General features: G+C 41.2%; 1 protein-coding gene across 1 annotated transcript in view; it reads left to right on the forward strand.

The window, feature by feature from the left end:
* LOC118106476 (calsyntenin-2) overlaps positions 1 to 24,225 on the forward strand; it is a 259,141-nt gene that overhangs the window by 134,158 nt on the left and 100,758 nt on the right. The window contains exon 3 of the mRNA XM_035155049.2: positions 18,990 to 19,185. Within this exon, the coding sequence (XP_035010940.1) occupies positions 18,990 to 19,185 (196 nt within the window). The remainder of the gene's footprint in view (positions 1 to 18,989; positions 19,186 to 24,225) is intronic.

The following is a 24,225-nucleotide window of genomic DNA, read 5'->3' on the forward strand; positions in this document are numbered from 1 at the left end:
ACACACACATTCACAGACTTCTGGAGAAATGCAGTGGGGTGCAGAGGCAGGAGTGAAGGCAGATACAAATACACATGCTGCTAGAGTGGATACTGAAGGGCAAGAGATCCAGAACCCAAATTGGCTGGTGTGATAATACCCTCAGAGGAAAATGATTAAAAATTACTGCTTGTGACATTTGGGCACACTGGCCCATGATTAACATCCCTGTGATATTATTATCACTCAATAGAAAGATGGATTTCAAGCTCGTAAATGTAACAAACTTGGCTGCTCTGAAGATGCATTTACATGCACCAAGCATTTCTCATTATCTTTTTCAATATTGATTTGGCATCAAAGCAGCGTCCAACAAGCATTCAGCTAAGACTTCATTCACTGTCTATCATCTACTGTAGGCAGGGAATAATGCATTATTAATACCTTCTTGACACATGGGCTGTTGTTGTCATAAATAGTTTAGACTCTAACGAATCAATATTCAAACTTTACTTGTTAATATTAATTAGGTGTAGCATACTTATTAAGTCTAACACATATTTATGTAATTATGGGATATTTTCCTGTTCATCATCATACATTTAGTACCAAACAATGTTCATAAACTTTAAGATAATTCAAGCTTGTGTTGGTAGAAACTATACTGCACATTCTGTACTTACTTCTCTCATCTTTTAAAGCTTTAACATAACCATATTTATTCATGCCCACAGTATCTGTTCATGTTTTATCTCATGCAGTTATTTTTTATGCCAGCCACCTGCAAGAGGACACAATCACAGCTTTCATAACACGACCTCTGCTGTCTCTATCTTAGCTGAAGGAAGGTGGATGGATTTCAGAAGAAAATATCTCCAGGCACTGAAACAGGAGCACTTTATATTGCATTCCATCCCCTCATATTATTGCTGTGATATTTATTTAAGTAAAATGCAACAAACATATAATTTCTCCAAAAATGACGATGGGGTATGAAAGAATATTTTATAAAGCTTAAAACGTTTATTTTTTTGGGGTTCTCTGGTTTCAAAGAGGAATCTCTTGCAATCAGAGCTAATGTAACAAGGTGACTCTACATGTAATTGATTAAATAAAAAAGGAGATCTGCTGTTACTCTTTAAATGTTATTGATTTTTCAAATTCTCACTATGTATTTAAAGGATCACTCTTGAGTTTCTGACCACTAGTTGTGCTAGAGAAAAATGTTTGTTATGAGTAGATTTGCATAAAGAAATAAAATGGTGAGCAAGAAGGCGGAACGATGCATATTCATGCCATCGTGTTTACGCTACACTTGTGATTTACGGTTGAGGGCGGTAATGTGCAGCAAAACACAAACAAAGGCATGGGAGAAGAAGATTGCAAGGGTGTAAACAATGAGGATTCATGCTAGGCGAATGTCAAACACTGGATTTGCAAATATTTTATGATGAGGGGAATGTATTCAACATGTTTTGTTAGACATGTAGGATTCACACCACTTTCTTTTGGAAACAGCTAAATAAAAATAAGAAACTCCCACATCGTACCTGCATATCAGTTGAGAACCAGGAAACCAACATAATTTGTGAATATACTTTCCAAAAGAGTATATCCTTATAATATATATTACACATTAAACATGCTGTGATCATTAGTGAACAATTAGCACTTGACTTTATCTCATTGAACGATGCTTTATTTGACGTTATCTGTCCGTAGTTACATTGAGTGGCTCAGGGCCCATGGCTCAGCTTTAGCTATGGCTGTTTCCTGAACAGCTGACAGCATCTATTCGGCAGTTAATGTGGCGTACTGAGAAGCTGCAGTAAAGATAATGTAAAGGTTGTAAAAGTGCTAAAGCTAATTAGCTCACTGGCAGAATTTCACCAGGTAAAATGAGCTGGTTGAGATGGAGACAGAACGATGGAAGAGACCCTTGAAATGGAGGGAAGGTCTAGAGCAGAGCTGGCAAACCTTTTTCCTATCAAGGCCCATTTCAATTTTTATAACATCCTTCAGGGGTCATGCTAACTTATTCAACACATATAACATGCTATCCTCTCTAAAAAAGATAGCTGGAGCGGCTTCTCTTTGGTGGGGTGTCTGATGTCAGATGGTAGTGTTGATGATGATGATGATGATGATGATGATGATGATGATGATGATGATGATGATGATGATGATGATGATAATGATGACCATAACAGCTGATTTTAGCCAAAGCAACTTGCACAAAAATATTAATCTTTGGTAGTACAGTGCATGACTTGCAAAGACAATAAATCCTCCCTCATATCAAACTGGGCACTGATCCTGTGCACAATAATAATTTGTTGGACAGTTTGTGTTTGATGTTCATCAAAGGGCAGAGAGAAAACTGAAAATATCTTTCAGTGTCCTTCAGGTTTTCAGTATCTTGTGTCCTATCAGTCATCTGCTTCGTGACACTTCTTCAAGACAAGCTAACCCACTTTGGAACAGTTTTACTTTGTCCGATATTGTCCTTCACAAATTCTCCTTCTAAATGAGGCTTCAACCTCTAAGTTGTTATCAAGCTCAATATAAAACCTGCCTGTGTAACATTGTCTGACAGAAAATGGTCTTGTAAAAGCAACGTGTGGGGCAGTCGAACTCGGCAGATGACCTTTTACTTTATTCAAGATTATGTCTTTGCAACTCATCTGGTGTAGCTGTATGTTTCCAGCTTTGATGATGCTGGAAATGTGTCCTTTTTCATCACAGTAAGCACAAACCAGGCTTGCTGGCTTCTCTTTTATTTACAAAGATAAACAATTTTCCATTTCTTCTGGAAAGTACTACATTCTGCATCTGCTTTTCTTGACAGTCGTAATGGCGCTTGTCATTGACACATAACAGCTGATCAGAGAGGCATACAGCCAGGAGGCCTAAAGAACATGTTAGTCTACTATTTTGTTATCTAACTTTATCAAAGAACAAAAGTTATTTGCGACCATTAGACTTTTTTTTTATATTTCTCAGTTGTTTTTGTATTTATGGCTCATAGTCTAGATCACATTGTCTTGCAGGTCTTTTATATTTCATCATCCTTAATCCAGAACTATGAGCTGTGGCAAAGATAAAAAGACTCTAAAGTGTCATATGACCTGTTGCCAAGCATCAAAAGTGTGGGGTAAAGAATATGTGTACCCTCCTCTCAAATATTGACTGGACACTGTCAAGGAGAAATATCAGCCTTCCAATGCTGTTCCTATTATTATATAGGAAATACATTATTTAAAGTGTATTTTCTTTCCATGTTATTTTCACCTTTGATATACTATGGAAGTCATCAATGCTTTATCCTCACATAAACCCTGCACGTGTTTTATAATGTTGACTGATTACTATAAGCTGTCAACATTTGCACATGGCAGCAGCAGGCTGGTTGAGGAAATGATGGGGACTTACCTATGATCACACGGGTTAAAGCTGCATTAATAGTTTTAAGAATCCACTGAACAGTAATCTGGCCACACAAAATATCCAGACCCTTTCACTAATGTATAAACCAGAGCCAAACAAATTATCCTTAAATATCTATAATGACAACATACTTGAAAACATACTTTTAAAAATGTACCTAGAGTGGCCACAAACCAGTGAAGGCAGGTTTATGGGTATATATATATGTATATCTCACAGTAGTAAGGTATTTCTTAGGGATCATTAATGATGTTTTTATAATACAGAAAGAGCTAAAAATGGTTAAATGACCCGTCCCTCAGTATAAGCCACAACCTGTAATCTGAATAATTGTCTGATATATATATTAAGATACTTTCCTGAGCTGATTTGAGATAATGTTGCATTGTGGGAATGAAACTAGTCCCATGAGCTGTCCCATATTGTGAGGACTGAATGATCCACTTAAGGCTGAAAGCTTGAAAGCCGTCTCTTTAATAAGGGATTATTACATGAAAGAGATCAACTTCAGTACCAAAGTATGATCATGCTAAAGTTCTGCCTGCAGAGAAAGAATACCATATTGGTATAGTTGGTAAATTGGCTCTGGTGTAATAAAAGACAATATTTTTTTATTTGAAATTAGCTTTGCAAATGGGGTCGTCTAATACTTGAAGACAAGACAATTTTGTGTTTATCACATCATATTATTTTTGAGTGGAGTGTTGTATTATGGGTTGAATGTTATTATTGAGTGTTTTGAAGTCTGTCCATTGTGAGTCAGACAGTTTCCTATAAAAATGATGGAAAATCGTTTTTACAGCTAAGAATTGTGGCTTTCACATGACAATGAGCTCAAAGACCACATCAGGAAAATGTTAACTGTCAGAGAAAATGAAACTAAGAGTGAAAGACGAGTGGGAAAGGAAACGGACTTGCTATTCTTGACTTGTGACCACTGAGAAAATGCTGTGTCCGACTGAACAGAGATGTGGCTAAGTAGACAAATGTTCAATTTTTAGATGGATATCGGGAGATGAGAACATTTAAGCCCAATTTGACTGATGCTATTTGCATGGTACACAGTGTGGTGGCTTAATGTGAAGGATTGCTTCAGGACACATTCCTCACAGTGAACATATTTGGTTTTACTGTTTATGCGTGCGGTGAAAAACAGCAACATGTTTTTTAATATTGATATTGTCACGATTATGATCCAAACAGATTTGAAAATGCACAAAGAGGACTACCAACCCCCAAAGCCCTCCATAAACCTAGGAAAACCCCAGATATTAGAATCCTACTGCATTATTACTTTGTTCTGATGACAAAACAGGCTGTACAAAGTACCCTATTACAATAGTCTATTGCTTTTTCACAAGCTAATCTGTTTTTGATTTGTTAAATAGCTGTATAAATGTGAGCCAAGGAAAACTGCTTGCCAAACCAATCCCAAAGCTCAGATCCACTCAGTATATTAATGTTTCTGTCAGTGCTACATAAGTCAACATTATGGTGTGTAAGACGGAGCTCTATGTTTAGCTTATTCATTTAAACAAACTGTGTCTGTGTCGTGGGAGCAGATACTTTCTGTGCAAGCTAAGGACTTTCTTAGGCTTAAATTTGCTTTGCCCTGGTCTACTTTAGTAATCAGCCTTCTTGTAAAGTGGAACCACTGCAGCATGAGAAGTGACACAGTGAAAAATGTGACCCTCTGATCTATCACGAGCTTTTTAATCACAAATCAGCTGAACGATGTAAAGGAAAAGTCCTTCGTTGTGTTGCCAAGTTTAATCACTTTTCACTAACAGTGGCTGTGCTTTGAATAATAGTAGAGTATGACTTCTATGTATTCTCATAGGTCTTCACTGAATGATCCAACCAGGTTCTACTGCAAAGCATCATGGGAGAGGAAGCGGACAGAAAAGAGAATAGAAACGTACAGGTGGTATTCAAGTTCAACAGCAGCTTTAACATGTTTTGATAGTAAGAAAGACTGAAATAGCTTTAAAATTAGATTACAAGGTCTTTGGGATCCTCGTTTCACAAAGTGATGCAGATAGCAGTGAAAGGTAAATTTAACTTTCATACTTTATAGGGCTACAGCGGTAGTCTGTGTCACATGACACCCGATTTCTAGAGACGTTCGAATACCATTTCCCCCTCCCCAATACCGATTTTGATACCTGGACTTTACATATTGGCCAATACAGAGTACCGATCCAATACCAGGGCATTTAAATAAATAGCAACTTCAATAACATTTTTATTTTTAAAGCTGTATGCGTCTGACCCTGTGCTGAATAAATGATTGCTGGAGTAGCTGGATGGCCTGGCTCAGGGTAAACCCTTTGAGGCGCGAATAAATACAGAGAATGCTAAAATGTTAATAAGAGTGCGAGTGTTTTAATGAAAGTCTGAAATGTAACTGACTTCTTGCACATGGTGCATGTCTCCATTTTACTTGTGGGACTCTCCCGCTTTAAAAAATTGCCACATTTGAACTTGCCTTGGCTAAAGCTTTACCTGAACAGTACTTGTCAGTGGCAGCACAGCACAACCACTATTTTAGAGCAGCGAAGAAGAAGTGATGTCAGGGAAAAGAAAATTACAGTTTTATCTGGTTGAATCTCACATACTTCAAAGATGTGGAATCAGATCGGTACATATATAGATTCACATATTTGCCAATGCCAGATCTGCCATTTCCTGTAGTATCAGAGGTATTTTTATGCTGGTATCGCTTCCGCAACATCTCGTCTGGTTACATGACTCGCCCATTGGCCCAACTGTCCTTTTGTGTCTTATAGGCTTACAATGTGTCCATTTTCATATGTTCATCAGATAAAAAAACACCTCCTCATAAAATACTAGTTGTCAATATTTTGTCTGACGCTGCAGAAAGTATCTGCCCAGAGCTGAGTCACATCACAACAGTAGCAGAGTTTTATCACGTGGTGAGAGACGTGTTGACCGACGAGGTGGAGGATTTGGTGTCAAGCCATCATATCAGCATTTTATCAAAGTGTTCATTTTTTGTTGTATTGAGTGATACGGAGCATTGTGGTTCGATTCAATGAAACTCTTGTGTTAACTCAGACACTTGAGTGCTTCTTTTGAACTGTAAAACAAAAGCATCCTTTGGTAACATATCTGGTTAAATAAGGCTTAGAAAAACAAGTTTGAAGTAGAAATACACAGCAGTATTTCTCCAGCAAGGTCAAGCTAAAAGAGGAAGAAAGGATGGTATGAAGGGCAAATGAAGGAATGGAGCTACGCAGCAGCGTGAACAAATGGCATAGTTGACAGACACTTAATAAGAAGTTGAATTTGAGGAATGGCACGACGGAACGACGAGAATAAATGAGAGAGCGAATGAGAGGAATAAATGATAGGAGGGATAGAGCTGTTCTCCCAGCCAATCACTGAGGGTTTTCAGTCTGAGCAGGTCTGCTGGGTTGGGAGGCGGCGAGAACGACACACTCGGAATAGAGAGTGTAAGGACACACACACGCACACGCACACACACACACACACACACACACACACACACACACACACACACACACACACACACACACACACACATACTTACACAGCTCTACAAAAGGAGGCAGGTGTAGAAACAGCAAGAGGCCAAATCAGGCAGGCTGTTATCAGTAGTTACATTCTGAAGTCTCTCTCTACCACGCTCTCACACACACACACACACACACACACACACACACACACACACACACACACACACACACACACACACACACACACACACACACACAGTTAGTTGTTGAAGAACAGATGTAGACACCGAAAAATCTTGCTAAATTTAGTCTATAGAGAATTTTTTTAACGTGTATTGTTGATACCATCATCTCTTGCCTTTCATTCTTTCATACTCTGGCTCTCACACACACAAACACATGCGTGTGCACATTTTGAGCAGAGGCGGCCCTACCTTCACACTCCAATATATGACTCCACAATATGAATGGTATCAGTGAGCGATGGTTGCCCGACGGTGCAAACAGACCTAGGTGGAAAAAGTAATTTTTCACAACTCGCCTGGGTGCAAACTTCTCTCCAATGGGAGTTTTGGAGAACATTTTGCCTCAAAACATTTGTTGTTTGTGTTCGGGGAAACAGAAATCGTATGTGACCGGTAGCACAGTATTTAGAAAAAGCACTCTGATCTATGATTTTATTAAATGAAACATGTGACCTGAGGCTTTTACAAAGATTGTCTGCTTGAATAATAATAATGTCTAAGGCCTTACAGGTTAGTGCAGCCTGGTTTATCGCTCTGAGGTCCAGTGTGTTTTGTGTTATTCCCCACAAGCCAATCAGTGAAGCACATGATCAGAGAGCGTGAAGACCTGGATCCCTGTTTCAAGATGCTTAAGACCCCTCGAAGGAAATTTAGACATCCCCAGAATGTCGTCGTTAAATCAGATCTTACAAGAAACAAACAAATTCATTTCCTGTAATCAATAACAGACAACAATAGGGCATTAATTCAGATTCTCTATTATGCACAAAGATCTGTTTACCCGTCATGATATCATCAAGATTATGCAACACCCTCAATCATATATAAGCATTTTTAAGCACTGAACGTTTCTTAAATGGTTAATAAGACACAATGATGAAGTTGTAATCAGATTTTAATGTTTAGCAATATTACGAGAGCCATAATCAAATGTAAACCATATTCACAAATCACAATTTGCCTAATAAGGCTCTACAATCTGTAGAAGGTGCCATATCCTCTTTCCTTAACCCTCAACTAGAGAAACACTACCAAAAAAACAGGGGGGAAATGTAGACACCTCATGGAGAGCTGCAGGTGTGGGATGACTTCAGTCCCCCCTCTCAGGACAGACGGAAGTTTGATAGATGTTGCGTGTAACTGAATAACAATATATGCTTCTGTGGGCTATTAGTGAAGCTGTATGAACAGAGATATGATTGATAATATAGTAAAAAACATTTTAAAATGTTCTCTTATCTGCTAACAACTACATTATAGTGTGTAATGTTTGAATGTTTATATAGTCCTTAAAATGGAGATTGAAGTAAGCCTTGTTTTACAAATTGGATTAGTAACACCAGATACTTTTAGAGTTTAATTTATCCAAGACATTAAAAGTCAGGATATGTCCGCTGGAATATCTCTTTTTATGTTGTCTCTTGTGAGAACATGAGTTCTCTGGGACTAAAGCAGAAAAGTTTGAGGGTGATTGAAACAGCATTGGATTTTAGAATCTAACATTTTCCCATATTTATTGTAATGCTTATCTTTTAGATTTGAATTCCATTTTCTTGTTGTTGTTGTATTTCTGTAGGATACTTTAATCTTTGAATAGTTTTGACTAAATAACATTTTAAATTTTAAATTTATGTGTCTCTGTCTGAAATAGCTCATCATAATTCCCACTGTGCTTAGAGTTGTATAATACTGATACATTTCAGATATATCTTTTTTTTCAATCTCACTGTCGTGATTGCAGTGTCGTTTGTAGTGAACTGAGGAATAAGTACAGAATGATGTTTCACTAGGTCTCTCCAGGGACAACTCACAGACACTGGAACATTATTTTCTCTGCGGCTGTTCTAACACACTGTACACGGTGGGCGTCACAGTTTTCACTCTCCCCTCAACCTCCCCTCCCCTCTTTCCTTTCATACGTCCCCTATTCCCACCCCCCCGAAGGTAAACACTGCCAGCGGCGGTAGTAGAAGTGTCACCTGAGGCTGTCGTCTGCAGCAACTGCTCCACCAGCGAGCTCATCAGTCCTAAGCTCCTCTCGCTGCGCTATCGGCCTAATGCGCTCATTACCGCAGACTCGAGCAGAAAGGATAGGTTCCTGCCTCGTCGTTTCTGTGGCTGCGTGAGCGGGGTGATGTAACTGATAGCAATTTACATATAAAATACACCAGAGATATGGGCGCCATGTTGAAACAACATCCACCTTTGATCTTGTTTCCCTCTCAAACCCCCTAATAGAGCATAAACAAGATTAGCATACATTTTGTGCTGTGGTCCTCCGTGGGGACATGATGTGTCTATGGTTCCGCAATGACCCCATGTAAATATTGTAACTGATTCTCTGTAGCATTTAAAACGTAACTCAGCATCCATCTGTGTCTCAGCTTTGTTGCTTCCTGTTTGAATTTAGCCCTGAATGCATCGGACAAAGCCTTATTTCACGATTCTGGCCCGGGTTGTTTTGAATCATGAGCTGACTAAGGCCAGCTGAGTGGAGTCATATCCATTGTGTGGATGGAGCCAAGTCCGTAACACTCAGTGATGATGATGGCGAACAGCTGGGACCAGCTGCTGGAGCCGCCGGCACGCGCATTGAGGTGATCGATGGCTAAATGGCAGGACTGCAGCCAGTGTTTGGGAAGTGTGGCACTACATAATGTGGAGCAGGGATAATTATTTCATCACACAGATCTGGAATTGGGACATTTTCTTTTCCCACTGGGCACTGTGGAGGGCAGGATCTTAGGGAGCTTGTTTACATTAAGGATCCTTTTTTCTAACCATGCATGCTGATCCTGGTCCTGCCCCATTCTCTTTGACACCATGAGAGGGAGTCTTCCTGCTCGGGTTAAGAAAAAATGCAGGCATGCTCACTGCTTTTTAGAGTAGTGTGTTATAATTTAATATAGATTAAAAAAAACGGATTCAGTAAAACTATGTCTACACTAAGCTGCATTTTTATTTAAACGTACAATATAACTCCGGATGCCTTGGGTCTTTCAATCAACAATGTTTTTAGACATTTTAATGAAGAATTGCTCCAGATTGTATCTTTAAAACACAAGCCACAGAGAAAATAATGTTCCAGTGTTAGTTGTCCCTGGAGAGAACTAGCGAAACATCATTTTGTACTTATTCCTCAGAGAACTACAAACGACACTGCAATCATGGCAGTCAGATGGAAAAGAAAGACATATAACTGAAATGTATCAAGCAGAAACAACTTTCACCCACACAAATGTTTCCAAGGGATTCTAACAGAGACTTAGGCTCTGAAACAACCAAACAATACAAAAGCTGGAGGCAACAATGAAACTATTGAATCCATCTGGTAAAAAGTGACTCATGCCCACATGTAAAATTCATAATTAAAGGTTAGAAGCACGAGTGTTCGGCCCTATCGACATTTAAAATGCGTGATCGCAGACAAAGGTAGAGATGGGAGTAAAAAACTCCATCGACTGTCCTCTTGCTCTCTGGGGCACCTACAGTATGTTTTAATAGAGCCATATTCATCATTTAGTAATGCTCATTTACATAATGTATGTTTATGTTTATGTTGTAAGACAATAAATCCTTAATGAAATGGTGATTTATTCACAGCTCATAAATGTTAACCATGCAGTCATTACTGAGCCGCAGTGCCGCGCTGATACAATCATTATTTGATGGTTAGGACACGGTCTGATAAAATCGACATGAATATAGGTTAATGACATCACCTGTGTTCAGCTTACTGACACACAATGATAACCTAAACTGTCATCGTCATCCATTTGCAAAAGCTCTTCTTTTCCTTCACCAAGGCTGTGTTTTAATATGCGTGATGTTTTTTATGTTCTTAGCCAAGAAAAATGCAGCTTTTTTCTGGACAGCAGGTTGACATGGAGAGAAAAAGCTGTGTTTGTCAAAGGGAAACATCTCAATTTGGACACAGTTTCATAGTGCATGCTCACGCTGTGTCTTTTGTCGGTGCTGCCAAATCCCCAAAACCCAAAAGTGAAAGCAGCAAATAGTTTCTAACCTCTTTAGTTCGAGATTCAACCAACATCTGAAACATGCATGAGCTTTACCAGATTATATAATGTTGTTATGACTTTCAAGTTTGTTTTGTTAAGAGAGTTTCCAGACAGTAGAACTAGTTTTCAATATATATGTTCCATTAAATAAGGGAATAAAAACAAGGTTGACTTTTTCTGCTGAGAGAGCTCGACTCTCAATCCGATTTACACTTACTCTGTATATTCTATTGTGTGGTCGCTGTCAGATTTGTTCTGCCTCTTTGACCTACGATCTAATAAACCTTATCCGTGGTCAAAGAGAGTGTCAGCGAGGAGCTGGGCTCTGCTTCATCGTGCAGCTCAGCTGTGCATGAAGCATCCTCAGGGGCATTAATGGGGGTCATAAACTCTGATACGGATATTTGAACACATTGAACTCTAACCGGCCTTGCTCAGACAAGGACGCATACTCTCCCCCGAGGCCGTTTCTATTAGCAGAATGAGAAAAGGGAAATTATTGATTTCTCTCCATTTTTAATGTGATCGCCTTGGCTGCGTTTCGTTCATATTTAGCAGCCTGTAAATCTCCCTCTTGGATTTCCTTGCCCATCCTTATTTGGAAGTCAAAACTTACACAAATTATCATATCCTCAGTTAAGTGGAAATACATGCTTGTAAGGAGGGAGTTATCAGTATCAGAATGGAGCTATAATTTCACTTAATATAATGTAATCCAGCATCAATATACAAGAAGAACAAATTATGAGGGGAAAATAATTAATCCAGGCTTAGATTTACTGTAAATGGCCTAAATCCAGTCAGTGTGCACAGTGGGCTTTTCAGTGGTGACAGACAACAGTATCATAACAGTATTAAAAATTACATGGCGATATCTCAGAGAGTTGTAAGGACTCTACAAAAAAGGCTTCAAGAAGAATGCAGTAAAGTGCATATATAATAATTTATAGTTAAATTCATTAGATTATGTAATAAACATGAGATTTTGGTCACTGGTGTGAAATGTGATTATTCTCGGCTGCCATGGCTTTAAAAGCCTTGAGTAGATGTAAGCATCAAGTCGCCGGCTGATTAAATTGAGTTGTTTGTGTTTACTTTGATGCTTTAACTGGTGCTGCGTTTGATGCCAGTCTCTTATTGATAGTTTGACACTTGCACAGCACTGCTTTGGCTCCACTCTATTTCTAGGCCGGTGTAATTGACACCAGGCCCGCTGGGGATTGTGATTAACTCTATCGACGTATAGCGGGAGGTGGGTGTATGGCTTTGCACACAGTTGGCAGAGCTAACAGGCCGTTTTCAAGCTCCCGAGACAAAATAGCATTGATGCAGTCAGGGCCGGGAGGAGAGATGAGATAAAGAAGCATGGGCATCGCTCTCTACCAGCTGCTGCCAGGGGTGAAACTCTGCATCAGACTTATTCTCATTCACCTCACTTCATCATGATGATCATTGTTACTCACATATTACTCTATCCTAGAAGAAGAGTAAGTCACTCCTCGCTTAAAGGAACACTATCACCGGGAACACTGCACATCAGGGTCAGTCTACAAATCATCAGGATCATTACCTTTTTTCCTTTTTTTGAAAAATGAAATACTCACAACAGAGATCACAAAAACATCAGTTTACAAAATTGAGGGCAAAAATAATAACAGGTACAAAAAACTAAAAGAAGGAAAGTAAATAAAGGTAACATTGTAATGCTGGGGGGATTACTAAAAGTAAAATCAAATACTAAAAGTAAAATCAAATATCAAAAAGTATTTTGTTACAAGCTGTAGTTTTGATTGCTCTTTGAAGTGGGAATTATTACTGTCTGGGTAGAAGATAAAATGACCTCTTATTATCTTGACTGATCATCTTGAATTGTTGTGTGATTGAAGCAGACCCTGTCATGGTGGTAATAACAGGAAAACCAGGGCCTCAATGGAAAAACACCTTTAAAATGTTTCTTGGGTTCAAACCTTCGAGCAAACCAGGGTCTTTCTGTTTGAAATGTGCATGTTCTCCCTGTGTCTGTGCTGGTTTACTCCGGGTACTCGGGCTTCCTCCCACAGACACGCAGGTTAGGGTAATGGGAGACTGTAAATTGTCTGTAGGTGGGAATGGTAGTGTGTTTATAGCTTTTCAAACATGCACAGAATTCCTTACATTTTCGGGAATTTTACTAAAGGGGCTGTATGTGAGAACGCAAATTTCATGTCAGAGTAAGAAGTCCAGAAAATGTCTGATGGAAGTGAGAATACAGTGGGAAAACTTCGGAAAAGTCACGGCAGACCAGCGAGTGTTTGCGATGGAAGGATACAATTATGTGAGGATAATGCTTGTAGTATCGTTGTTAATGCAAAAACAAACATTTCAGCTGTTTATCCTCTTCTCCCACCATCGATGTGCTGTAAACAAAAGCATTGTGCTTTACACAGTGGAATCTACGTCATGTCGTGCCTCCTGCACTCAGGCACCACGCCTTTCCTGAATCTTCCAGACATGTTGCCTTGGTTTTGAACGTGTCTGCTGTGTTAATCATATGTTAACGGAAAACTCTGCAAAGTGACGTTTTCCGGAGTTCATGTCTGAAATCAGGGTCGACTGACCAGTTTCCAGTTTCAAACCAGTTTCATCTGGGATTGGCTCCAGCCCACACGACCCTCAAAGGAGAATCAGTATAGATAATGGATGGGTGGATGGATGTTTACGATTCTTTTAACCTTCCTTATTTTATGTTTTTGGATGCCTATGCTTTAGACTCGGGTTTGCCTTTGTTTTTAAAATCAAACCAAACCATTAAAGATTCAGAGACTATACATATTTACTGTTTTCCTTCATGCTCCACCCTCCACCCTTCACTCTGACACCTCTCTCTCTCTCTCTCTCTCTCTCTCTCTCTCTCTCTCTCTCTCTCTCTCTCTCTCTCTCACACACACAAACACACACACACACAGAGGGTGGGTGTTCACTTTGTTACAAGACAGTGGGATGTCATTAACTCTGTAAGAGGAGCCTTTAATGTAATTAACAGTGAGGAGACGATGGATGGGAGGTGGCAGGGAGGCGGCAATGGCGAGGTTGAGTAAATCATCTCACGCCCAGTCCACAACTGTCACACACACACACAAACACACTTCCTCCCCTCTCTCCTAACCCCCGTTGAGGAAGTGTGTCTTTAATTAAAAATCCCCCACCCAACACACACACACACATGCACACACATGCACACACAATGAACGCAAACACCACTCCAAGTTCCATGCGCTCCAGTCAGAACATGCAAGCTTGATTGGTATTAATCCTTATCTCCGAAATAGACAGCTTCTCAATTCTGTTTTTTCCTCGGCTGGCTAATTTCATGAAGAGGGTAATTACAGCATTTTCAATTTCGGCCCCTCTGCAGAGTTATGAGGCTGACGGCCTATCTCTGCACTGCAGCTGAGAGGGTTGGTGTGTGTGTGTGTGTTAGTGAGTGTGTGTGTTAGTGAGTGTGTATCCACATATCCCAGAGTGCCTGCAGATGCATGGTTGTGTGTTTGTGATTAAATGAGAAGCAGAATTAGTGGGTCATGTGGGTGACTAATATAACAGATAACTTGATGGCAAATCCAACTTGGATAAGCAGCTGAAATCATGACAACTGAGTAAACTGTATTCCAGACAGCAGCGCTTGTTCAAGTATGGTTGATTTAGAAATAATGGCGAGTGGAAATATTAAGACAATGTGAGTGCAAACATTCTGGTGCCAGCAAACCGATGCCCGGTCCAGAATGTGTTCAGCAGCAGTGTGATATCCAGTAATCTGATTTACTTGCTGTCTATCCAGCGTGTGTTCCAACAGTAGGAGGATGAGAAGCATGTCAGCCCTGATTACAGCTCCCAAACTGGCACGTTTGTGGGTGTGTGTATTCATGTCTGTGCTTTGGTCACTCTCCAGTAGGGAGATGGGAGCTGCCATGTTCCCATCTTTCTCAGCTCCTCTTTTCATCTCCTTCCATATCTCTCTCTTCCTCCTCTTCCTCTCAGCAGTGTGACTGACCTGATATCTCCCCTTCAACTCTCAAGCGCTCAGTAAACAGCTGCAGAGCATATCAATTTTTTCAGCCTAGGTAGCGTGCGTGTGTGTGTGTGTGTGAGTGAGTGTGTATATTCTGCTGCAGGCAGCTCATCAGCAATGCTCTGTCGACTTTGATAATAACTTAGGGCTCCGTGGCACTATGGCCCCCCAAATACTCTGTCACACTCCTCCTACTCTGCAAACACTGGCCGCTGCTGCCAGTAAAGCCGCTCTGCCTTCGTTGATAATGAGCTCTGTGTCCTCAAAGATAGTCTAGTGTGGACAGGTGCCAGATTCCCTTGAGGTTCGGAGCACTGCAGGGCTCCTGACACCAACAGGACAGCAGCTTAGGTCCTGAGCACACATTCCCACTGACTAATAGACAGTCATTAATTTAAACTTGATTAAATGGATACGTAATGGTGCCCAAAGGGAGAGTTAGTAATCACGGGGCTGGAGAATAAAGTAACAGGAAGCAAATAGCAAGTGTCTACAAAGTCAAGGAAGTTAGTATTAAAGTTTTTCGAGAGTGCACTTGCAATAACAATATTTTTGTCATCCTACATGGAGCACTGAAGATCATAAAAATGATTCATTATCTCGAATACCTGAACAGTGACGATAACCCTGCAAATACCTAAAATATAGGAATAGTCCTGCCGCATACATATCCATTATTTGGCATCTATTGCTTTTAAATGGGGCCGTCAGAAAGACGGACTTCCCTCTGACCATAAATCGACCCCTTAAAAGCCTAATGCGACACGGAGACACATATTTAGCTCACAGTTTAGCGTCGTAATTAGCGTTTGTGAGCTCTCTGCCTCTGCCAAGTGCCAGCCGCCCAACATCTGTTCCCCCTACTGCCGCCGGGGCCGGCTCCACCACCAGCGTCCCTCCCTCCTCCGCCAGCCATCTTTGCCTCTCTGCGGGTGGCAGCAGAACACTGATCAGGTCTGGAGTGAGATGATAGTCGGATGAAGAAGGAGAGGAAGAGAAAAAACAAGAAGAATTGACAGGTCTGTTTGCCCCCTTGAGCAGTCTGACTGTTCATTTGAGTCTCTAAAGAGGGAGGTCCTCCCCCTGCTGCCACCTTGACCTAACCCCCCCTCCTATCAAGTGCAATTAAATCACGTGGAGCATGTCAGGACACTCAGTCGTGGGCGTGCGCCATCAGCACATCTTCAGCATATTCAGCCTGATGGGGAGCTTCTGCACTTGCCTGTTGTATATTGGATTTATTTCTCGCTCCAACGGTGATGGATTTTCCATTTGCCTGTTTTGTGCGGTGGTGCAATATTGAGAGAAGCCGCACATTGAGACTGTTGCATCTCCTGTCACTCCCTGTCGCACACCGTTTGCTCGGTGCCATTTTTATCATTTTGCTCTCCCTGGCAAGCCATGTTGCTCCACATTGTGGGGCCCCATTTAACTCTGATAAGTCATTGTTCAGGCAATGCAGAGGGGAAGTCTTAACAACGTGCAGATAGTGTCGACCCCCACCCTTCTTTATTCTATTCTCTCGTTTCTGCTCTCCCTTTCCCCTCCTTCTACCTTTTCGTTATCATTTTGCCTCTACCTCCTCTGGGAAAATTGTCACTTCAGAGCCCTGCCCCCACAGGAAGGGGTGGGGGGAATAATGACAGGGACGGGATGACAGGGGAGAGAAAGGGGAAAAGGGGAAGGCGGTGGAAAATAAAGTTGCTCTTATCAGAACTTGCCAGGAGCAACGCACGCACAAAGCTGCTTGGGAATCCAATTTAGTCCTCGTTGTTCGTTTAAGTGATATCAGTGCAATTAGCCGTCACAGGTTAGAGTGTGAGCCCCGACGTGTTAAGTGATTTCCTCAAATCCCACAAGTTTAAACACAAGGGGATGACAGCTCTCAAAGAAAAAAGAAAAGAAACTTTTTTTTTGAACACTTTTTTTATGCAGCCTGTTAATAAATGTCAGCCGCCTCCTGGCTCCTTTGTTTTTCTCGTGTCAGCCGCTCACTCTGGATTTAAATGGATTTTCCTCCTCTGCATTTCACCACGAGGGTGACTTAGAGCTTATATTTAAGCCACACGTAACTCGATCGTGCTGTTTGTTGTTTTGTGGCATCCTTTGTGATGAGAACATTTGCGCAGTAGATTAGATAAGGAATATGAGCTTGATGTGTTTATAAGAACTCCAGGGCTAGATGTGTTCTTTTTCTATATTTTTGTTTTTCATATTACACATGAAACTCTAGAGTGGCCATTACCCAAGGTGACTGACCAGAGGGAAACTCTGTGGAAGTCGGCCAGGATACATTAACTATTTAAAAAGATTACAAATCTTTAAAACTTCAAGTTTCTAGTTTGAATTCCAGGAACATCTAATAGAGAAAAGTTTGAGGAAGGTAGATGACAACAGACTAAAATAAGTTTTGTCCCCTAACAAGTTTATGTGAATGGTTTACACGCAGGGTTAAAAAGAAACAAAAAAAGTATATTTGAAGTTGACATTTGTGTTCACGTTTGGTGATGCAGAAGAGTAACAAGCCCAAACATTGTGGCTGATGTCTTCCTCGGTGCACAGGCTCAGTGATCATCCCCGTCTTCACCAGCCTCTTTCAAACTGATGTGAGCTGTCAGGTGCACATGGTGGAAAAAGCATACTGTCATAAAAATAGAGCATTAAAAAAACAGTTTGGCATAACAATGACTTAGAGGTACTGGAAAAAAATCCAAGGATGCAAGAAGTAAAGATTTCACTTTTTATACATATATCTACTAATTCCAGAAATCTCTGTCTGTCTGTATGTGGACCGCATATCTCGAGAATTTCAGAAACTTGTCGGCTTCACACTTTGCATGTGTAGTTAAGGGCCGACCGAAATGCGTGTAGATTTAGAAGCGATTTGGAGACATGACACGGTAAATGTTAATACAATTTTAATAAACAGGCGACCAGTGCTCATTGATGTAAGTGACGTTGTCGATCACAACAACGGGCACGTTCACAACAAAGGCAACAACAACTGATTCTCCAGCTTGTCTCTCTGAGTGGAGGTCCACTGAACTTTGAAAGCAATAGGTGAATAAACGGCTCTTTGTGCAGCAGTGGGGGTGCAGCTTCAGGGTTCTGTGGAGCAGCAGGGTTCTGTGGGGCTCAATTACTGCAGGCCACTTTTACAGTTTCAGAAAGAAAACTGCAACCATTATCATCACAGACCAAACAAACAGTCCATTCCAAACAGGTGTTAACAACGGGCACTGCACTTATATATATATTTTCTTCCCTAAAAAAAAACAATATTACCTTTTATTTCTCCATTTTGTCTTTTTCCTCCAACATCCCAATGTAACACCACACAGTTGTCTTGTAACCTGCTCTGCTCATATGACTGTATTGGATTTGTCCTGCTAGAGCTGTGAAGCAGGAGAGGCTGCAGGTTCTGGAAGTGTTTTTATTATTTTTCCATTTTTTCCCATTCTGTATTCCCATTTTTTTTCTTTTAATGATATCCTCTGTGTTTCTCAACACAGAAACACTGGAGATAATTTTTCAGTCGTCTAGTTTTATATCATGGCCACCCCTTCATCTTTGTTTCTGTATGAAAGAGGTCAAACTGGGACAATCACTGTGTCTGCCGCTGTGTGTTTCTCTTCTGCATTTCAAAAGAATACAGTTTACACAAATATGCTCTTTTAGGATTCACTATGTGAACCATCGCACCTGCTTGACCTCCTCCTTTCCTCTCTCCTCTCCTTTTCCTGGTCTCTAGGGGAGATCTGTGCGTTCAACATCCACGGGCTGGAGGCTCCGTTCAAAGCGGTGGTGCTGAACGGTACGTCAGGCGAGGGCCAGCTGAGGGCCCACGGCCTGGTGGACTGCGAGCTGCAGAAGGAATACACCTTCATCATACAGGCTCACGACTGTGGCTCTGGGCCCAAGGGAACGGAGGGCAAGAAGTCCCACAAGTAAGTGATATGCACACGAGGGTTTGAGCACAGAAGCCTGATAAAATATGCCAGTACATGCACAATATGTATGCATGCATACTTCACATGGCAATTTGTAGACTCACAGTCGTAGATTTGACTTTTTTAGAACAAGTGTACATTTCACCATTTGTCCATAAGTCATAAAAACGCTCAGCTAAATTATGTCAAAGAACAGGTACTTTTTGTATGTTTCATCATTCTATTAGACAACGGATCAAATTATCAAATTATCTGCTACTGTATGCCAGAGCACACTGACAGTTTATAATAGCCTAACAGGCAAATGCTGGTTGAAAAAAAAACATCAAAATGTAAATAATTTGCTTTAAATCTCTCAGCATTAGATACAACTTGAAGGAGACAACTACTCCTCACATAGATGCCTCCTACTTTTACAAAATATTACACTTTACCCCAAAGTTAAATTTGATTCAAATAACGCTCAGTGGAAGTTTCCAGCTCTTTTCTCCTCCTCTGTTCTCGTGGCTCCAGTTGCATCCCAGAGAGCAAACACAGCAAATCACCCACCTCCTCCAACGCCACTGACTGCTTTAAAGAGGTCAACTGATAAAAACTATTAATCACACTTGTTGGTTCTCCTGAAAGCAGCCTCTGTCTGAAATTGCTCTCCATGCAGCCTTTCATACAACTGCCTTTGTCGACTTTATCCCTTTGAATCTCCCTTCGCTGTGTTACCTCTCAAACCACCTCAAAAATGGAGCCAAGCACGGAAACCTATCATCTCGCCTGGCTTATAGATGCTTACACACACACACAGACACACACACACACACATATATGTGTGTACATACTGACGCATAGTGTACACACGCTAAACCTGGAATTTTAGCTTCAGGGATTTTCAAGCGTTGTGTGTGTGTGTGTGTGTGTGTGTGTGTGTGTGTGTGTGTGTGTGTGTGTGTGTGTGTGTGTGTGTGTGTGTGTGTGTGTGTGAGAGAGAGAGAGAGAGGTAGACAGACTTTGGTGTGTACAAGGTAAATAGGGTGATTTCTGCTTCTATTTTCATACTGTTGCGAAGGCAGATTTAGAAGTCATAGGAGTCATAAGGGTGGGTCCGGTTTTGGAAATACATGTACAAATATAATACAGAATAAACATCCTTAAATATGCTGAGAAATGATTTTATGTGTCACTCCAAATAGCTTTAATATGAAAATAAGCCTTGTGAGGGCGCCAGTCTTCTGGGGTCGGCTATGGTCCTCGATGTAAATGTCTTTATCCACCCATGTCCACTAGGGTACACATGGACCCCTACAGGGGTGGGTGGAGTCAGGTACACAGGGCGTGGATTGCCAGATTAACACTGATCCTCATTTTAATATGACTGGAAAACGTAACTCTCAGCAGACAAGGAATGTGGCAAGTATGGTCAGCCATTTTGAATCTCTTTGTTATCTAATAATTTAGTTCCGTGCCCCCCTGTATTTGTTTGATCAGTTGTCCAACAGGAAATGTTACAAAAATATTTCAGAGGTTGTGATACCGACAGGCAGAGTACTCACTCTGGTATAGGAGGGGCAGAGGGAGGAATCTGATTGGTCACGCGTGGCCTCCTCTCTGTGCTTTTGACCATGTCCCTTTTTAAGCGCCCTGTTATGTCACACTGGCCGCTGTAATGCACACCCTGTTTGGTTGGCGCAGTCAGGCCGACGCTGCGGGGAAAGTGAATTTGGGGACACTTTAAATGGCCCTGTCCTTTCCCTGGCAACTCTCAGAGGAGGAGTCTGGCCTCTCGCCGCACCACTTGCTCGCTCGCCAGCTCTGATTTAGAAGGAAGCTAACAGGGATAAGGAAGAAGCTTTGCCCGAGGCTTTGCTCAAATTACACATGACACATCCACAGCAGAGAGGGAAGGCAGTCAAGAAAATTAGCAGCTAAAGAGGACAGGGGAGAGGATCAGGAGTGACACAGGATGAGTTTAAACTTCTTTCTCTATCCTCTTTTCTTCCCTGCTCTGCTTACCACTGACTGCTGGCCTACTTCTCATTCCCATCGTCTTTTTTTTCCCAGGCTGACTACAGCTCAGCTCGCTCCTGCTGTGTGACTCTGTCCTCTCTGTCAGTCCCTCTCTCTCTGGTACAAACTCACAAATGTCTGCTCCCTCAGCCCGGGCTGTAGAAGTCTGTCTCTTATGACGACTGAAATTTCTTGTTTTTTCTGCTTGAAAATGCCACCCCAAACTTTGAAATATGGTATCATCCTGTGAAGGTGGTAAAGGTCTTATCTCCCTTCTTGTTGACATTGTCAGGAGCATTGTCAGCAGGGTTGAGAGACGTGACATTAAAACCTGCCTCTTTCTGAGTCAGAGCACAAAATAGTTGTGTATGGATTTTACGATTCTAAATCACACTGTTTGACTCAATCACTTCTCAGCAAAATGTCAAAACTCACCTTGAACTCATTGAAAGTGTCTCTGCTTAGGTCAAATTTACACGAAAACCCAAATGATGCTACAACACTGCTGGGCTGACATCTGCCATGGGAACTATTTACATTGAGCTGTGAAGGGTTCGCATAGTTGTAGATGTGAATACTGAACCTTTGGGTCGGATGTAGTGGAAGAAAAACAATAATATTATCTCACTAATTAAAAATCTGAAGTTTACTGCTCTGTACTGTTCCCTCACAGGTCCACACACACACTAACACCTTTTTCTCCGAGTGACTTTCTACAAGTTGCTGTTGGAGTAATAAGGCATGAGGGACGTCTCACTTCCTCACGAAGCGTGACATATTCACAATCCTTTCCAGGACTTGCACCTTAACCGCAGCACGGGTGAGACACACCGGCCCCGAGGTTACATGCCTGGAGACTGTTGCTCGGTTGTCATGGGGATGGTGCGGTGGGGTGGTGGGGTTAATTAATTCATAACAGGGGTAGGTCCGCCCACCCTCCCCCTGGGGTTATAAGTGCAAATAGTGTGAAAACATAGATGTAAGAGAGACACAGATGATTTCTCTTGTCTCTGTGGCCACGTATGCAGGGCTACAATTATTAAAATCATCATTAGTGAATCTTAGAGGCCTGTGTGTCCTCACCTCGCAGCAGTTTGGAGAGGCTAATTATCTCAACAAAACAGCGCGCTGAAGGACAGCCGATGTACACACACACACACACACACACACACACACACTGATACACACACTCCCAAATCCCAAATGCTGAGTCACATTCACACTGATATCCCTACATTTACATATGAATAATACAAATACCATAGCTGCGCAGTCGGGATAGATCAGCTGATTTTGCATCTCACATTCACACAAACACACTCAAACACATAGACAACCACCTACAGACACACACAGGATTAACAAAAGAAAAGTTGCTTTTTTTATATGTGGAGTGAAGACGTGGGCCAAAAGCTCTGCCTCGTTAGCATAAGCTGTTGTTACAAATTCCTACAATGAGAAAGACCAGGGGACTCCACGCAGACAAGACACTGTGCAGTGCTGTCAATGTGTCACTGCTTTATCCTACCAAGATTCCAAACTTCTCGTTTGTCACACTTGAGTGAAACCTCATTCTGTCAAATCCTATTAGTTGATATGATTATTATGCCTGGCGAGAGAAAGTGAAAAAAAAAAAAAATACATCTAGTGTAGGAATATGCTGTTTATCTTTGGCTAACATAATGTAATGGGAGAATAGTCTCTGTGTTTCAATTATGAATATGCACCACCAGGAACTGCACCATCTGTGCCTGTCTGCTGCAGTTACCCGACGAACGAAAGTGACACCCGCTCCCATCCCAGATTCAAACCACGATCAGGTGTCGCCGCACCTCGGCAGACGCTTGAATACTTGCCAGTAAAGTTGAACAAATGGCCACTCAGACGTTTAATTGTGAAGAATTGCTCTTAAATGTCTGTTAAAAGCCTAATGATCTATATCTATGTCTTTAACTGTACAGAGATTACAGCCTGATGTCCTGCGTGTACTTTTGTCGATATTCCTCTGTTCAGTTGCATGATAGTCCAATCCACCCATCAATGATTTGATCCATACTGTCTGATGAGGGGTAAGCAGGATCTGGACGTGAAGCTCGACATTGGACTGGATTAGCATGCATTATAATCACCTTGTATTGAGATTACACATGGCTCCTGTGGAGTTTTGTGCTAGGGCCTCAGGGTGCTGGCCGATGTGCAAGTGGGATTTCCTTGCATATTGATGAGGTTACTATCCGGTGTTGCTAATTCTTGACAAAGATTAATTGAGTCTGTGTGTGTGTGTGTGTGTGTGTGTGTGTGTGTGTGTGTGAGACATTTAATAATGACTTTGTTTGAGTGGCTGTGTGTAGCTGAGTGTTGATAAGTAATGAGTGCAGATGAATATGTAATAAGCTGGGAACAATGCTAACCTGGCATCAACATGCAGCTGGTATCTGATTGTGTCTGCATATGATTTAGCTGGACTGAAATCACACCTGGCACTTGAATACGTCAACGCTGCACTTCATTTTCTCATGAGATATTCACATCCCGGAAAAGTGATTGCAAATATCTCCATACCGTCTTTTTTAATAAGATGAAGGACATGACAAAGAAAGCTACTGTCATCGAAGCGATTTGTAATAAAACATGCGTCAGTCTCATTTGAACGATGTGTAGGAGATGAACCCATGATGCATTTCAGTCAGAGTTTAACACCTTTTCCACATCTGTAACTTGTGCCGTCTTCACTTTGCTAGAACAGAACACATTTTTGTCTCTGTCTTTCTACTTTTGATCCGCCAAGAAAATGTCTTCTCATACATTGGTATCAGTCAGAAGTGATGAAACATTTTATATTCTCCTGACTATAGTGTTTCCTAGAGGGAGAGCGTTTAAAGAAACACAGAATAGTCAAGCACCACAACGGAGACATTTCTCATGTGTTGATTAAAACACCACAATCAATTGTATTGAATCCAGCACGAACCAATGTTAGAGGCAGTTCAAATTCTCAGGTCATCTCCTACTTACCTAGTAAAACAGTTTAAATGCATC

Source organism: Hippoglossus stenolepis, chromosome 4 (assembly GCF_022539355.2).
Source record: "Hippoglossus stenolepis isolate QCI-W04-F060 chromosome 4, HSTE1.2, whole genome shotgun sequence".
Classification (NCBI taxonomy): Eukaryota; Metazoa; Chordata; class Actinopteri; order Pleuronectiformes; family Pleuronectidae; genus Hippoglossus; species Hippoglossus stenolepis.